Source organism: Heteronotia binoei, chromosome 3 (assembly GCF_032191835.1).
Source record: "Heteronotia binoei isolate CCM8104 ecotype False Entrance Well chromosome 3, APGP_CSIRO_Hbin_v1, whole genome shotgun sequence".
NCBI lineage: Eukaryota > Metazoa > Chordata > Lepidosauria > Squamata > Gekkonidae > Heteronotia > Heteronotia binoei.
Genome location: NC_083225.1, coordinates 158,424,515 through 158,440,181, shown reverse-complemented (window position 1 = coordinate 158,440,181; position 15,667 = coordinate 158,424,515). Strand labels below are relative to the sequence as shown.

General features: G+C 38.6%; 1 protein-coding gene across 1 annotated transcript in view; it reads left to right on the top strand.

The window, feature by feature from the left end:
- PDS5B (PDS5 cohesin associated factor B) overlaps window positions 1-15,667 on the top strand; it is a 98,345-nt gene that overhangs the window by 15,921 nt on the left and 66,757 nt on the right. Inside the window, exons 2-3 of the mRNA XM_060234711.1 lie at window positions 2,595-2,718; window positions 8,686-8,889. Coding sequence (XP_060090694.1) covers window positions 2,611-2,718; window positions 8,686-8,889 — 312 coding nt within the window. The 5' untranslated portion in view covers window positions 2,595-2,610. The remainder of the gene's footprint in view (window positions 1-2,594; window positions 2,719-8,685; window positions 8,890-15,667) is intronic.

The window sequence follows — 15,667 nt, the reverse complement described above, 5'->3', positions numbered from 1 at the left end:
GTAGAGAGAGTTACAATAGTCTAATCTGGAGGTGACCGTTGCATGAATCACTGTGGCTAAATCACAGGGTGTAAGATAGGGGGCCAGTTGCCAGGCTCACCTCAGATGGAAAAAAGTGGTCTTTGCAGTGGCGGCAACCTGGACCTCCATAGATATGGTGGCATCCAGGACTACCCCCAAACTCTTCACCTCTATCGATGGCATTAATGGAATTCCATCGAAGGGCGGGAGCCTGATCCCACTCCCTGCCCCCCCCCCATCCAGACACAGGATTTCCGTCTTAGATGGATTTAACTTCAGCCGGCTCTGACACAACCAACCAGCCATGGCCTGTGTGACGGAACCGGCCCGATTCTGCCTTCAGACCTGGCCCCGTCAACTCCCTATTGAGTCGCCAACTCCTGGAGGGAGCTATTTCTCCTCCTGCCACTTGGGCTCGCTGCCACCACCTGCTCAGTCTAGGGGTTCAGATTGAGAGGAACAGGACTCCCAATCCCCCTCTCCAGCTACGAGGCCAGGCCTCAAGGCCCTCTGCCACCCAGTACTTGGGTATCACAGAGACCACAGCATTTCTTCGGGGAACCCCTGGAGGATTGGCACCTTATCCAACTGCATGCCTTCCCCTTTCCCCGGGGCCCCCTTCTTATGGTAGCGTGGTCTAAGGCGGTTGGGGATCTATGTGGTACAGAGATTGACTGCCAGCATTTAAAACAGTAAAAATATTTAATTAAAAGAGAAAAAAGAAAAGAAGAACAAAACAAAAACAGTTGCATGTAAATGGTTAGCACAGCACAGCACCCGCACAGCAAACAGCATGACAAAGAAAAGGTGATTATAAACGCATCCTACTGTCCTTGGTCTAAACTTGCCCTGTCTTGTGGATGACTTACTTGGTCTGACTACCTGGGGGCCTTTTCCTGCGTAACTAGGCCTCTTCCACAGGCAGGAGCTCCCATGCTGGCAACCTCTTCCCTCGAGCGCTAGCTGAGAACTGCCCTCTCTTCCTGCTAACTCCAATACAAAGAACAAAAGAACTTCCTGCCTCTCTAGGAGACTTTCCCCCTAGAGTTGCTGGTTTGGCTCTGGAAGGGAGGGGGGGTTGGAGGGAGGCTAGGCCAAAGCCTGCTTAGGAGTTTCATGTTCCCCCCCACCTAAGATGGCGTTTCTCCACAGCCTGCAACACCTCACCCAATTGATCTGGGGCGAAGTCTGGGTGGCCATCCATAAGCAGATAGAGCTGGGTATCATCAGCGTACTGGTGGCAACCCAGCCCATATCTCCGGACCATCTGGGCAAGGGGGCACATATCGATATTAAATAACATCAGGGAAAGGATTGCCCCCTGCGGCATGCCACATTCAAGTGGGTGTCATGGGGACAACTCCCCCCCCCCCGAGGGCTACCCTCTATCCCCGACCATGGAGAAAGGAGACCAGCCATCGTAAAGCTAGTTCCTGGATCCCCGCGTCAGCTTTTAGGTGGCATTTGATTGGAGACATGCCTCCCCCACTCCATGCAGTAACTTTCCAGCTCTTTGTGGATTTGTTTTTTGGGGGGAGGGGTTATTTTATTTTCTTTCTAGTCACCATCATTTCTTGTTACTCTTTTTACATATATACAAAGATAGAAACATGAAGCCTTAAACTGGCCTTTATCACAGCTTCATGCATCTTGTAGATATCAAAGATTTCAGGTTTTCACGGCTGGTAACATCATTAGGGTTTGTAGAATCTTTCGGGATCAAGTGCCGTGTTCTTATAGATAGTTTCGTATAAAGCAAGAAGTATACTGTAATATGGTATGTTTTCTCAAATGATAATAAATTTGTTTGCTAAGGACATTATTCAGCGCCACAAAGTTCAGCTGTATCTGTAGATTCTCCCCCGCCCCCCCCCCCCCAATATATTTGTTTTCAGTTGTTCATACACTGAAAAATGCCAGCCATTCTACTGATAGGCAGTTGGTATGTGGCTGCTGATTGTGGCTTCTGATTGCCTGTGGCTGCTGACTGTCCATCAGGCTGCTATTATTCTTTCTGCATCCCCAGCAAGCAACGTTTTGTTTTGTTTTATTTTTTGCTGTCAAGTCAAAGCTGTCTTACAGTGACCTGTAGGGTTTTCAAGGCAAGGGATTTTCAGAGGTGGCTTGTCATTGCCTGTCTCCATGTCATGACCCTGGTATTTCTTGGAGGACTTTCATTCAAGTACTAGCCAGGGCTGACCCTGCTTAGCTTTCAGGATCTGGCAAAGATTGGGCTAGCCAGGTCAGGAGGAAGCTAGTTACCTTGGTCAAATAATGAGGCCATGAGAGGGCCAAGGAGGGAGGTGGAGAGCCTTCTGTTCAGCCTTGTGCTTGTCTTTTCCTGTTGGCCTAATTGTGCCTGTATAGGCGTAGATCTTGCCCTGGTTTGATGGATTTAAAAGTTCGATATAGGTGGAATAGTTTTGTATGAAGAAGTTTGCATTTGTAACATCCTATGCATTTGGGCCCTTTATATGTCAGATGTGTCAAATGGTCGTATGTGAGATGTAGAACAAAGTTAGTTACTTCTCTGATTTGTTATCTTGCCTATTTTCATTTTCTTCTTCCTTCAGGTTTTGAAGTGGCATCATGGCTCACTCCAAGACAAGAGCCAATGATGGAAAAATTACTTATCCTCCAGGAGTTAAAGAAATATCTGATAAAATTTCTAAAGAAGAAATGGTGCGGCGGTTAAAAGTAAGTGAACAGCTTGATACCTTTTGAAAATTCTTTTTGAGCAGCTTAAAATCATGTAAATGCCTACTCTTTTCTACTTTCCTTGTTTATTTGTGTTTGTTGATATGTGCTCTTGTTTAGAGTTCTTTTAGCAGCATTAGAAAAATACCTTGCTGTTCACATGTTTTACAGTGCAGTCCTAAGAACCTTTTCCTGGGAGTAAGCCCATTGAATGAACCTGAGTAGGATTCAAAGGAGTCTTGCTTAGGATTGCGCTGTTAAAAGGTCTGTAAGAATAGGAGTAGAATAGTGCTTATCTATGTTTATCTGTGTCACATACTGCTGTCATATTGACATCAGTGCACATAAATCTACCCATAATATTTTTTAAAAAAAAATTGGTTACATTATGAGCATTTATATTGCTGTCAAATATTGGTATTATTATGACATGCCTCTGCCAATTTTTAACACAAGTGTTCTATTTCTCTAATGTTTATTTAGGAATGTGATAAGATTTTGTCTTGGCCATTATAGGTAAAAATGTGATTTCTTAATCTGCCCACTGTGAGGCAGATTTTCCTGCCAAAAGTTTTGTTCCCTGCTGTGACTGAGCAGGCCCAAGTAGTGAATTAATATTTGTATTTTTGATAGTCTATTTGACCCACCCTGTCACCCAGAGTATAATTGGCTTTTAGCCTAACCCTGGAACTTGATGGTGAAAACAGGAGCTCTCTTGTTTTACCCTTTGAAATGGCACTTGAGATGGTATAAAATTTAAACAGAAATCTTAAGTTTATTTAACAGGTATGAATAGGTGTAGTCTGGTGTTGGAAAAGCTGAGGTAAAACTTGTTGGCATTTTAAAGCACACTTCTTTTAACAAAAGAGTGATCTTGAAGGTTGTTTGCATATATTCTAGTCTCTCAACTGTGAGATGTTTTACTTAGTATTTTAGTTATAGCAACAGTGTTTCTTCAGAGAGTTTCCTATGACAGTACAGTTTTCCTGAAGTGAATCTCCTTCTTTGAGCACCTAACTCTCTATTTTCTTGATACTACAGTTTATTTCTGATCCTGATTTGCCTAAAACTGTTTCCCCTTCACATCAGACCTTGGGTCCTCCTCAGAGCCAAACCCCAGAGAAACTGGGGCAGGAATTTTCTTCTCCACAAAAGATATAGCCCTGTTCCTTTTGGCTTAAAAGGGAGTTTCAGCATACTACCTAATCACTCTTCCCAAATCTTCATCCCAGTTCTAGTGTCTATGTAAAGCATTCTTGGTTTTAAACAATTTTATTGATAACATGTGGTAATAATTTCCATTAAAAACTTCTTTTCATCTATCCCATATGCTTCTTTCTAATCACCCCTCCCCCCGTTACTTGACTCCCCCAAGTATTATTTACTCAAAATACTAACATTAAAAGGTACCCTTAATTCCTAAGAACTAAAATTAATATTCTTCTTTCTTCTAAAGTTTAATCATTATCAAAAATTGTTCAATGTCCTTTTACTTTCCACTCATCTTCTACATAACTTCTAATTTTTTTCCACTCCCTTTTAAAATCTTCTAAATCATAGTCTCTTAAAGTTCTTGTTGATTTGTCCATCTCACTCCATGTCATAACTTTTACAATCCAATCCCATTTTTCTGGTATTTTTTCTTGCTTCCATAATTGCGCATATAGTGTCCTAGCAGCTGAAAGCAAGTACCAAATTATAGTTCTATCTTCTTTTGGAAATTTTTCCATTTGTAATCCCAACAAAAAAGTCTCTTCAGCTTTCTTGAATTCATATCCCAAGATCCTAGAAATTTCTTGTTGGATCATCTGCCAATACTTTTTCGCTCTTTCACAAGTCCACCACATGGTAGAAAGAACCTTCATGTTTTTTACATTTCCAACATCTGTCTGGCATCTTGTTATTCATCTTTGCCAATTTTTTAGGAGTCATATACCATCTATACATCATTTTAAAACAGTTCTCTTTAATACTCTGACATGTTGAAAGTTTCATAGAGTTCTTCCATAAATATTCCCATGTATCCATCTGTATTTCTTTATTTACATTTATTGCCCATTTAATCATTTGAGATTTCACTACTTCATCTTCTGTAGACCATTTTAAAAGTAACATAAAAATTTTTGAAATTAATTTTTCATTATCTCCAAGCAGAACTTTTTCCATTTCTGTTTGCTCTCATCTTATTCCTTCAGTTTTAATATTGTTTTCCACCAAACTCTTTATTTGTTGCATTTGAAACCAATCGTATTTGTTATTCAACTCCACAGCAGTTTTCAATTCTATTTTGCCACTTTGTATTTTTAATAGTTGATTGTATGACAGCCATTTTTCCTCACCTGTCTCAGCTGTTATTTTTTATCACTTCTGCTGGCACTATCCATAATGGTTTTCTTTCATCACCATATTTCTTATACTTCATCCAGGTATTTAACAAATTATTTCTTATATAATGGTGAGAGAAAAAACTATCCATCTTTTTCTTCTAATACATATAAGTGTGCCAGCCGAATTTATTTCCATGACCCTCCAACGCTAAAAGTTTTTTATTCAACAGCATCACCCAATCTTTTATCCACACTAAGCAAACTGCTTCATGATATAATCTTAAATCTGGTAATTGGAATCCTCCTCTTTCTTTAGCATCTATTAAAACTTTCATTTTAATCCTTGGTTTCTTCCTAGCCCATACAAATTCCGAAATCTTCCTTTACCATTTGTTAAATTGTTTACTGTCTTTCACAATCTGAATAGTTTGAAACAAATACATTATTCTCGGCAAAATATTCATCTTAATTGCAGCTATTCTTCCAAGCAATGACAAGTTAAGCTTATTCCATTTTATCATATCTTCATCCATTTTACACCATAGCTTTTCATAGTTATTTGTGAACATGTCAATATTCTTCATTGTTATTTCCACACCCAAATATTTTACTTTAGAGATAACTTCACATCCTGTTAGTCTCTGCAACTCCTGTTGTTTATTTACTTGCATATTTTTACATAAAAATTTTGATTTTTCTTTATTAACATAAAATCCCGCCAGTTCTCCATATTCTTTTATTTTAGCTAACAACAAAGGTGTTACTTGTGTAGGATTTTCATTTATAAACATATCATCAGCAAATGCTCTATATTTGTAAGTAAATCCTTTAACTCTCATCCTAAGCATTCTTTAGGCTGACACTTAGACTCTGAATTCTGTTGATGAATTCTTCCTGAGGATAGGAATATTACAGTAAAGTCAGAGGAGTCTTTTGCCTTCCCTCTAAGGTGAACCTAGGCAGCCCCATGGCACAGAGTGGTAAAGCTGCAGTACTGCAGTCTGAGTTCTCTGTTCATGACCTGAGTTCGATCCTGGCGGAAGCTGGGTTCAAATAGCCGGCTCAAGGTTGACTCAGCCTTCCATCCTTCTGAGGTCGGTGAAATGAGTACCCAGCTTGCTGGAGGGAAAGTGTAGATAACTAGGGAAGGCAATGGCAAACCACCCTGTAAAGTCTGTCATGAAAATCCCAGAACTAGAAACAACTGGTGCTTGCACAGGGCACTACCTTTACCTTTTAAAGTGAACCTGACTGACTTTTCCTCTCAGACTCACTGATTCCAAACTCTGTCAGAAACCAACTGATTACCTTCAGAATGGTTCCAACTGACAGATCCTCCAAGATGGACTGAACTGAACTCTCTTCAGCATTGGACTGATAGTATAGTTTTTCTTGGCTGGTGCTGCCCAATCAGAGATGAGGAACAGCCATCCTCAAGGTTTTCCATTCCAGTGGAGTGTTAATCCTTCACTTCCCTTAGCTCTCATTCTGCTGCACCAGGAATCTGGTTTTTTAAGTGCAGTCTTGTCACAGTAGGATATAGGTAAAAATGTGATTTCTGAACTTTTTCTTTAATGGTAGAATAAGGAATAACTGAACTAATTTGTTTAGCTAAGTGAAAAACTTACCGAATAGTGGAAGAATTTGTAGATACATGAATACAAGTCATACATGATTACAACATTCACCATGTCTGAACATTCATCATGCATTTCAGTATGCATACACCTTATGCTCCCCATGTATACTGGATGCCTATAGTAGCAAAAATACAAACTAGCTCTTTATCAAGAGTGTTTGCAGTAGATATATCAGTCTCACTTGCCCCTAACATACCTCTGCTGTGGCTTTGCCACCTCCAGTTTTGGTAATTCATCAAGATTTGGGGGCAGTGCCCATGGAGAGGGGAATTTGGGGAGGGATTTCACGTAGACTCTACAGTATACTTTAGAGTTTGCCCACTGAAGCTGCCTTTTTCTCCGCAGGAACTGATCTCTGCAGTCTGGAGATAAGTTGTAATTCTGGGAGAATTCTAGGGTCCACCAGGAAGCTGGCAACCCTGACTTAGCCCTGTTGGTAGTTAACTGAATTATCAGTGTAAATCAGAGCTAGTAGAGACCATAAACAGATAAGCTGTATTTGTAAATTTTAATCTGTGAGCCAGTGTGGTGTAGTGACTATAATGTACTAGGAGACTCAAATTCAAAACTCCACTCAACTGTAAAGTTAAGTGGTTGATCTTTGGCCAGTCACACAGTCTTTCTCAGCCTGACCTACATGGTAGGACTGTTATGGAGATAGACTGAGGGAGGGAAGTCACATATACTAACCTGAACTCTTTGGAGAAAATTCAAGATTAAAATTTACAGCTAAATGAATACTTCTTGGAACTGTGTCCTGCATACATTAATTTTGCCCTATAGTCAAGATAATTTCTTTCAATTCTTACAGTGTTGAATAAAAACATCTGTAATCTTTATTGCCTTTGTTATGATGTACATGACTTGCTACTTGAGAGATTATTTCAAAATAATAGAATGCAGTGTGTTCGAATCAATATCTTATACTTTGTCTTTTTTTGATTCTAAATTAACGGCTGATCTTTTGCCTTATAGTTTGCATGAAGCATGAATAAGCTGTCTGAGTGCTTTCGTCATGTTAAGTGATAACAAAATCTTGCAATGTAAAATGATCATTAAAATGATCAATATGGTAATTAACTGATGTCTTCTGTGTCTGCAGAGGAGATCTGTTTCTAGTGAGAAACTGGAGGCTGAAATGTGATTGCAATCTTTGCTTTTTAATTAAATCTCCCTACAATAAGGTTTTAAGTATTTTAATGTTTAAAGGCAGTTAAGAATTATAGTTGTGGGCTTGAAGTCAGCTAGCTGTTAAACCTTGTACTGTGTACACTAATAAAAATATTAGTCTTATGGACATTTTGCTGGGAAATCATACACTGCTGATAAAGGCAGCATGAAACTGGTGGTATATTGCTTTGTAAGTTAACATGGAAACTGGGGAGAAACGTAATTAGTTTATTTTTTTTTTAAATTGCAGTAAATAAAATATAGCAATATTCTCAGAATGGTATGCCATTGTGATGTAGTGAATGTAATGTTGGATTTGGTTTGATGGAATGGCTTGGATTGAGATTAGTTTTCAGCCCCAAAACTCATTGGCTAGCCTTTGGACAGTTGCTGTATCTCAGCTCAATATTTCAACTAGGATGGTTTTGAAACTAAAGTAGGAAAAACCGCTCATAGAGTATACTATCCTAAGTTTTTCGGAGGAAGAGTAGGATATAAATACCGAAAAGCAAACTGTGTTGACTTTAAAACAAGTTCTCATAAATTAACCAGGTTCTTATTTTTATTGTGGAAGAATAGTCACGTTAGTTGATTGTAGTTTTTCAGGAAAATTCCAATCCGCTTTAGTTCTTCAGAAAAATGATAATACAAACATAGGTTATTATGAAGGGAAATACAGGTTTTTTTCACACAAATTTTTTATTCTGCCATTTTCAACATAGTTGACAACTCAGAGTTTTAATGATCTGTCTCTTGTCTGGATTTGAAAGTACACTTGTTTCTAGAATGTTGCTTATCTTGGAACTTGTTTTTTTTTTTTTTTGTGACAGATGGTTGTAAAAACCTTCATGGATATGGACCAGGATTCTGAAGAAGAAAAGGAGCTGTATCTTAATCTTGCTTTACATCTTGCTTCTGATTTTTTCCTTAAGCATCCTGATAAAGATGTTCGCTTGCTTGTAGCATGCTGTCTTGCTGATATTTTTAGAATATATGCTCCTGAAGCACCATATACTTCACCAGATAAACTTAAGGTAAGGTGGTGTCTATCTTCTCTGAATCTGAATATGTGATGTTATTCTATGTTTACAAGGAAATACAAATAGTTGATATATTCACACTCTTCAGCTGCAAGCTTTACACTGTACAGATATTAAAATATAGATTAGATAATTTTCACAAGAATTTAAATTCTGTTTTCTGAATTAAATTATTGTTACAGTGACAACAGAGAGAAGTTATTGTGAACATTGTCCAGTTATGTGTACACTGTTCGAAATGAACTCCCAATAATCTGACATTACTTTTATGAAAAGTGTTTTTAGGCTTGGAGTTTCACAGTCTTAATATTTATCTCTAAAGAGTTTCTTACTAGATAATAGCACAGTTACAATCAGGAAAGCTGCCCCAAGTGCTCCTCAAAGGCTACATGGTCATTTTGCACATCTGGCCACTTCAGAATTCTTGCAAGTACATTGTGATGACCTAGGAAGAAAAATAGGAGATATTAATAAGGCCTGCAGATGAAACATTTGCCTAGTTGAGTGTACTTTGCGGTAATGCCAAGGTTCACTAGCTGTGTTGAACTGAAACTGGTCTTAACAAGCAGAACCCACCCCAATTACGTATGTAATTGATTTTAAAATCGGTTTGTGTGTGGATTATTTATTATTTTTCCATAATTTGTTTAAATAATATGCATTGTCTGCTGTCAAAAGGCAAAGCAATTTTGTCCAATCATTGTCATATTTTTGACCTGCACAAAGTCTAAAATAATTTGGCCTGTGTATGAAATTTAAGTGACCTTGTTTCTGTAGCATGCAATGTCCAAATGACAGAAACCAGCACTCAGGTTTACAGCATTCAGTTTTATTATGGTGCATTATCTGCAGTTCTGTTCTTTTCTGAAACTTTGGGTGTATAGATTTGTATTTATTTACTTCATTTCTAGCCTGCCTTTCTTGCTGTGAGTTAAGGTGGAGTACAGAATTTTAAAATGATAGATTAAAATGAACATAAATTTAAAATGATCTTAATTGTTGACTGCTTTTTGCAGTTTTTATTATAAGGCTGTCTTAGTGCAGGCTGTGAAAAATGGCAGTTTCCAGTAGTGAGTGAACATGACTGTGACATTTGCATGGATGAGCTAGGCAGTTTACTTTCTAGACTTAGTTCTTGCACTGTACAGTATGGTTGGAGTTTGCTGTTTTGATTGTAGTAGGGAAAAAACTGCTTCCATTATTGGCTTCTGTTTTGGACATTCTGGATCCATGATCACAGTTACCTTTATATTGAACAGCCTTCATCCACGTTTCTGCTCTGTGCCTACCTTCCATGGTTATGCCCTGCCAGCTATGACATTTGCATGTGGGTATGGCCAGAAAAACTGAGTATATAAACACATTGTGTTCTGAGGAAGCTTCCAGCAGTGGAATGCTTTCTTTCTGCATTAACCAGGACTGTCAAACTCCTGACCTGCAGCCCACACAGGGCTTCGATCAGGCCCATGGCAATTCTCACCCCCCACCCCCCAGGGCCTTCAACCTTTGAAGCTCCAAGGCTGTTGACAATGTTCCCAGCTCCTTCTGCCTTATCTTTGCCTAGTTCTGCTGGAAGCTCTTCTGGCCTTGCAAAGCTGCAAAGAAAATGTGGAATGGATTTTCCATTAAGGTCTCTGCACCCAGATGTTTGGACCCAGAGACCTTAATGGAAAACCCATTGTGTTTTCCTTGCAACTTTGTCTGTGCTGCAGTATATTTCAGTGGAGTGGAGATCAAGCAGTTTCACTTTTGCAGCATTTATGGCCTGTTGAAGCTCCTTGCAAATAAAGGCTTGATGCTTTGAGCCAGTTTGTCTCTGCTGAATGGACCTGAGAACTGCTGCCTAGTGAGTATTCTAACCTGGAAACCCACAGCCAAATGTGGATACTACAGTGGACAGCCATCACTAATCTGAGTAGATGGGGGTGGGGAAGCTTGCAATGCCCAGCCATTTCAGGTTTTCCTGGGCTCAGAGCATTTTTTATTTTAGTTTCTCTGTGATCCTTTTTCTTGATGTTTATTTTTAAAATTGCATTGCCAAGTCCCACTATTCCCCCACCTTTCCATTTTAAACAAAATATCACAAGAGTTTTAAGCATATTTGTATTTTAAGTTAAAAAATAATGTCTTTAATTGTGTTTATCTGTGTCATTTATAAAGTCTATATATCCGCTACCTTTTATGATACACATGGCTCAGCCTCACAAAGTCCCATTTGTGTCAAATCCAGCCCTCACAACAAATGAGTTCAACACCCCTGGGATAAACTCTATAAAACCAGTCCCTTCAGGGCTCCTATCTGTCCCATAAGCAACTGGCTTGTTTGCTTCCTGCATTGCATCTTACTTTTGTCTAGCTCTCACCTCTCCTGCTTCACAGAGGGGAGAAAGAAAGCCAGGCCTCCCTTCCCTTGATTGGCTGAGTTCTCCTTCCCTTTCTTTTCCTTTGTGGAGGAAGGGTAGGGGAAGGAAAGAGCCAGAGAGAGAGAGTCCCATTGCACCTTTAAGACCAACGAAGTTTTATTCCAGGTATAAGCTTTTGTGTGCAAGGACACTTCTTCAGAGGGAGGGAGGGAGGAGCCAGAGAGATAGCCAGAGAGAGCATGAGAGAGAAGGAGATCCCCCTTTCCAGGTCTAACAGATGTGGGGGGGGGGGGGAACATATCAGCACAGCTTGCAATCTTTATTAGTGGAAGGGAGCAAGAGTCCAGTAGGGAGGGAAGGAGAGAGAGAGCACCTTTAAGACCTAACAAAGTTTTATTCCAGGTATAAACTTTGTGTATGTGCACACTTCTTCAGAGAAAGGGGGAGGGTGAAAAAGAGAGAGAGATCCCCCTTTCCAGTTCTAATAGATTGGAGGGGGAAAGAAACCTAACAGCACAGCCTGCAGTCTTTATTAATGGAAGGGACCAGAGTTCAGTAGCACCTTAACAACTAACAAAATTTTTGGCAGGGCATGAGCTTTCATGAGTCGCTGCTCACTTCTTCAGATACAGCTAGAATATGAGTCCATCAGTCCTTATATCTTGGAGAGTGAAGTGATTTCAGATGCGAAATGACAATAGCAGGCTTTGGTAACAAGAGAAGAAACCTAGGTCTCAATTCAGTCCAGGAAGATGCATTGTCTTGAGCTTCATTATCAGTTGCAATTCAGCAGTCCTTCTTTCTAATCTCCCTTTAAGAGAACTGCTACTCTTAGGTCAGCAGTTGAATGTCCTGGAAGGTTAAAATGTTCCCCCACTGGTTTTTTTTTTAACGTTGTGGTTTCTAATAGCAGTAAAAAGAGTAAGAGTCCAGTAGCATCTTAAAGACTAACAACCTTTGTAGTAAGGTATGAGCTTTCACGACTAGTCACTGCTCACTTCTTTAGGCTTATTTCTACTTATTCTTTGTCTCCTCCTGGATTAAATCCTCCTGGACCAAAATGAGACCTAGGTTTCTTGTCTCATTACCAGTGCTGATATCTCTATGCTTACTACCCCTCTGCATATTACATCAAATCCAATCAAGCCTTCTATTGCCATTCAGCATCTGAAATAATCTTTACAAAGTTTACATCTGCGGTACATGTTACATTTTATGGGACAGCCTGACAGAGTGACATTTATGTCGGATCCAGCCCTCATAACAAATGAGCTCAACACCTCTGCCTTAAAGCAGAGCAGCTGCATCTTTTATATTGGAAAAACCACCTGAGGAGAATAAAATACATTTTATGCATCATGGACTGTTGTTGCTCACCTCAGCTCTCTTCTGAAATATCAGATTTTTGCAGTGTACTGTGGCTGTTGTGCTTCTAAGTTTCTAAGTTCCAGTGCTTCTTCCTTGTATCTATTAGGTGCTCTCAAGTATTCCAACCTCTCCCGGTCTATTTTAACATTGATCATAATATTAAAGCTTGGTACCATCTATTTTAGGGGATCCAGTTCTTTGAAAATTGTTGACTCCAATGATGCAAGAGAGTGTGTGTGTGTGTGGCAGGGTGCACAATGAATTATTTCTGCCCTGTTTTATATCCATGTGTAGTTGGAATTTGCTTCTGATTTGAATGTTGAATGAATTACTCAGACTCCTTTTCATATAGACAACGTTTTGGGGGAACAATGAGGCTGCCTTGTATTACATTCTTCATTTCACTTTAAGTATATTGGTTTTTTGCTTAAAATTTTCACCAAAGTAGCTAGAGTTATCAATTAGCTTTATTTAGCTCTATTTTTATTTTCTTCCTATAGTAGAATACATTACAGTTTCTAAAAAGATTCTGACTGTTGAACATAGAAATTACAAACTGCAAACTGAATCAGGTGAATGATACAGGAATACATATTTTAAAAGCATGAATACAAAACTGTCATAGCTATAGAAAACAATATAAACAGGTAAATAAATAGTGGTGAAACATGAACAAATAAAATAAAACTCTAAATCATCACAGAATATATTAGATAGTGGAGAGATGAACCACAAATTATCAGAATTTATAAATACACTTGAAACAAAAAATTGCAATTAGGAGACCCAACTTAATGCATATTAACCAATCTAGATCTAAATACTAAGCCATTAATTGGCACCCTACCACCCTTCTGTCTTTTTAATTTAGTTTCCTAGCAAGCAAGCATCGAGTACGTCTGCAGGTGTATCTTTCTGTAAACCATGCAGTTAGAAACAAATGCTGTCCTGGGACTATAATATGACAGTTTATCCAAACTTTGATAGCCTGTCCTCCTGGAAAATCTGCTCTCCAATCCCACAAATCCATGTGAAAGTCCAAGTGAAATATAAGTGGAAAGAGGTATGAGTAAATGATAACTGGCCGATGGACCCGTTATCATTTATTCATACCTCTTTCCACATATATTTGCTGTTGATCCAGATGAACCTATTAGATATGAGACCAGGTAGTTAGCTGTAGGTCTCTTTACTGTATTGATAACATGAAGGCTGCTTAAGGCACAGTCTGTGTTTCTCTGGGTCTGGAGAACTCCTTTTAATTATACAGGACTAGATTAGAGTAAGTGAGCAGTAGACTGCTGCATGAAGATTATCATCCCAGGTAGTAAAACGAACTCTGATTTTATATTACTATTCATCCATTTTTATTCTTGCTCCTTCTTTTTATTCCTTGCTCCTCTCCTCTCTCTTTGTCACCCCCTTAATTTAAAATTAGATTGCAAGTTCATTGGGATAGGGATGTATCATTCATCTTGTTACTCTATAAAGTGCCATGTATATTAAACAACAATGCACATTATAAATAAATGGGCTAAATTGCCTACAATGTATTTAAAAGTGTTTTTTTCTAATATGTATAAGGAAGAAGAAATTAAATCTATTTTTACAGACCCTTTTTACTAGATTTTCTGTGTGCCACCTGCAATTCAATAATTTCTAACATAACCTTTCAAAAAGAATAATTACAAGGGAAGCTTTTTTGGAAACCATTCCTCTGATCTTGCTTTCTGCTCTTGCTTGGCATTGCACTGTGTAGACTTGTTCTCCACTTCTGGAATGGAAAAGCATTGGCGTAGGGGGAAAGCCCCCTGGTGGCCATCTCTGTAAAATTTTTATTTAAATTGGTTCTGATGAAGAAATTGTTTTAATTCTCTCAAGAGCTTTGATAATATGACATTTTATTTTGCATTTTTGTGCCTATAAGCTATCCTGGTTGGCCTTGGATGTGTACCCAAGTGAAACAAGCAAATTTGATTATGTTTAATGGCACTACCTTGCGATATTAATGGCATTTTTCGCTTTGATGGTCCTCGCCATTATACGAAAGATTTAATGAAACAACAACCAAGTTACTTTTTCTAAATTTTGATATCTGTTGCAAAGCTTCCTGGGGAATTTGTTTGTTGTCCAACTAAACATAAAGGGGCAATTAGAGCAGAATTACAAAGTAAGATGAATTATGAAGTAAGGACTGCCTAGCTTGTAGTTGTTTCTGATTTTTTAACAGTGAGGAAATCTTTGTTGAAACCATAGCTTTTGTCCATATGTGAAATATTTATGACTTTTGTGCTGCTTTGGCAGTTCCAATTCTTGATCTCTTCTGAAAAATCTCTGCTAAAGATGCTCACTACTACAGAGCTGAAACAGATGGGTATAGTATCCCTGTGGGCTCCTATAGTGAGTCTAGCAGTTTTTCTGGGAGGAAATAGTACTGTACTTCTTCGTGGCACCTATGTAGCTAGTTGGGTGCTGTAGTAGCAACCTGGAAAACAGTTACTTTCAGGCCATAGCTTTAGAAGGGCGACAGGCAGCTGCATATTTTTCCTTCGGGAAAATTTGTGCTTTCCTGTATAGATATGCACTGTTTTGTACCCAGTACAAGCACATGGTTTGGGAATACCAAATGTTGAAAGCTTTAGCATATTCAATATGGTTTCATACTAAAATAACATTAAAACATTGGTTTTGCTGAATGGATGCCGATTCAGAGAGGGGGAAGAAAAGAACATGGATTATTTTTTTCAACAAAAAGAATCCAGGAGTGAGGTTTTCTTCTATCAACATTATTTATTATAGCATGGGAAAACTCAGAATCTGATCTTGTCTCAAAATAAAATGAATGAATCTGAAAATTCATGCTGCAGGCTCTTGGTTGACATTCCTAATATTTTCTGTCTTTTTATGCGCTTCAGACTTTGATTGTGAGAAGAAGAGGTTAGTTAAACATGTTATAAGTTTACTAGTCTGTAGAAAAGTATCTTTCAGTTGAAGTGATTATGTAATAGAACTAATACATATGTATTGTCATGTGTGAAGTA